The sequence below is a fragment of the Coregonus lavaretus genome, assembly GCF_964263955.1.
Source record: "Coregonus lavaretus genome assembly, contig: HAP1_SCAFFOLD_5884, whole genome shotgun sequence".
NCBI lineage: Eukaryota > Metazoa > Chordata > Actinopteri > Salmoniformes > Salmonidae > Coregonus > Coregonus lavaretus.
In genome coordinates, this window is record NW_028159497.1 from 1 (window position 1) to 2,500 (window position 2,500).

The 2,500-nt window shown below is 51.2% G+C and overlaps 1 protein-coding gene across 1 annotated transcript in view; it reads right to left on the reverse strand.

The window, feature by feature from the left end:
- Positions 1-8: 8 nt before the first annotated feature.
- Positions 9-2,500, reverse strand: part of LOC311122791 (CST complex subunit CTC1-like) — a gene marked incomplete at its 3' end in the record, with an annotated part of 21,289 nt that continues 18,797 nt past the window's right edge. Inside the window, exons 4-6 of the mRNA XM_084197108.1 lie at positions 2,221-2,453; positions 1,994-2,123; positions 9-367 (exon numbers count right to left, since the gene is read on the reverse strand). Of these exons, the coding sequence (XP_084053234.1) occupies positions 9-367; positions 1,994-2,123; positions 2,221-2,453 (722 nt within the window). The remainder of the gene's footprint in view (positions 368-1,993; positions 2,124-2,220; positions 2,454-2,500) is intronic.

Sequence of the window (2,500 nt, forward strand, 5' to 3'; positions counted from 1 at the left end):
CAGCCAGCTGTCCAGCTACCTGTCTCTCTCTGTCTGGGAGATGAGACCCAGTCCTACTGCTGTTAGACAGCTGTCCATCTACCTGTCTCTCTCTGTCTGGGAGATGAGACCCAGTCCTACTGCTGTCAGACAGCTGTCCATCTACCCCCAGAGTTTGTGAGTCTACATCTGGGGTGTGCATGTCCAGTGTGGGTGAATCAGACAGGTCCTGGATCAGTGTGTCAGGTAGCAAGCTGAGAGAGGACTGACTCGTCACACACAGAACCCTGTTTCCAGACCAGCCCCGCAGTGCACACACACGCAGCCCCGACACACACACCCTCCCTCCCACACACACACATCGCTGCCACCACAGACAGCACGGCTCCTGAGAGAGAGAGAGAGAGAGAGAGAGAGAGAGAGAGAGAGAGAGACAGAGAGAGAGAGAGCGAGACAGAGAGAGAGAGAGAGAGAGAGAGAGACAGAGAGAGAGAGAGAGAGAGAGAGAGAGAGAGACAGAGAGAGAGAGAGAGAGAGAGAGAGAGACAGAGAGAGAGAGAGAGAGAGAGACAGAGAGAGAGAGAGAGAGAGAGAGAGAGAGACAGAGAGAGACAGAGAGAGAGAGAGAGAGAGAGAGAGAGATAGAGAGAGACAGAGAGAGACAGACAGAGAGAGATGGAGAGAGGTTAAATTGATGTTACCCACACACACATTCTCCTCACTGTGACCAGTACTGGTAGTGTGTGTCTCCTCACTGTGACCAGTAATGGTAGTGTCTCTCCTCACTGTGACCAGTAATGGTAGTGTGTCTCTCCTCACTGTGACCAGTAATGGTAGTGTCTCTCCTCACTGTGACCAGTAATGGTAGTGTCTCTCCTCACTGTGACCAGTAATGGTAGTGTGTCTCTCCTCACTGTGACCAGTAATGGTAGTGTGTGTCTCCTCACTGTGACCAGTAATGGTAGTGTGTCTCTCCTCACTGTGACCAGTAATGGTAGTGTCTCTCCTCACTGTGACCAGTAATGGTAGTGTGTCTCTCCTCACTGTGACCAGTAATGGTAGTGTCTCTCCTCACTGTGACCAGTAATGGTAGTGTGTGTCTCCTCACTGTGACCAGTAATGGTAGTGTGTCTCTCCTCACTGTGACCAGTAATGGTAGTGTGTCTCTCCTCACTGTGACCAGTAATGGTAGTGTGTCTCCTCACTGTGACCAGTAATGGTAGTGTGTCTCTCCTCACTGTGACCAGTAATGGTAGTGTCTCTCCTCACTGTGACCAGTAATGGTAGTGTGTCTCTCCTCACTGTGACCAGTAATGGTAGTGTGTCTCTCCTCACTGTGACCAGTAATGGTAGTGTGTCTCTCCTCACTGTGACCAGTAATGGTAGTGTGTCTCCTCACTGTGACCAGTAATGGTAGTGTGTCTCCTCACTGTGACCAGTAATGGTAGTGTCTCTCCTCACTGTGACCAGTAATGGTAGTGTGTCTCTCCTCACTGTGACCAGTAATGGTAGTGTGTCTCTCCTCACTGTGACCAGTAATGGTAGTGTCTCTCCTCACTGTGACCAGTAATGGTAGTGTGTCTCTCCTCACTGTGACCAGTAATGGTAGTGTGTGTCTCCTCACTGTGACCAGTAATGGTAGTGTGTCTCTCCTCACTGTGACCAGTAATGGTAGTGTGTCTCTCCTCACTGTGACCAGTAATGGTAGTGTGTCTCTCCTCACTGTGACCAGTAATGGTAGTGTCTCTCCTCACTGTGACCAGTAATGGTAGTGTGTCTCCTCACTGTGACCAGTAATGGTAGTGTGTCTCTCCTCACTGTGACCAGTAATCGTAGTGTGTCTCTCCTCACTGTGACCAGTAATGGTAGTGTGTATCTCCTCACTGTGACCAGTAATGGTAGTGTCTCTCTCCTCACTGTGACCAGTAATGGTAGTGTGTCTCTCCTCACTGTGACCAGTAATGGTAGTGTGTCTCCTCACTGTGACCAGTAATGGTAGTGTGTATCTCCTCACCGTGACCAGTACTGGTAGTGTGTGTTGTCCCTCTCTCAAACGGAGACAGAAGAAGGCCTTCCCTGCGATGTTCAGTAGAGGGTATACTCCAGAAACCTCCCCATACACTTTCACACGCAGGCCTCGCACCCTGCACACACACACACACACAGAGTTACACAATCACAGTTCCCCATACAAGCATTCCAGTGTTCACATGCCACGGGCCCACACACACAAACCCTGACCTGTGCTGTATCAGTCCTGCAGCTTCTCTAACCCCCACAGCTCTCTTCAGGTTGACCCCTGCAGGGTTAAAGGTCATCTCAGGGTCAGAGGTCAGGGGTAGGGGACATCCAACCAGCTCCAGGTAGCCCCTCTCCTCCACTTCCTGGTCCTTCCCCGGTGCAGGCTGGGGAATGTAGTTCCAGCAGGGGAAGAGAAGGGGCAGGCCCAGCCAGAGAGGGGAGGGGCTCAGTAGCTAACCAATCAGAGAAAGAACAACAGGAGTGAATCCAAGGCTGTCTT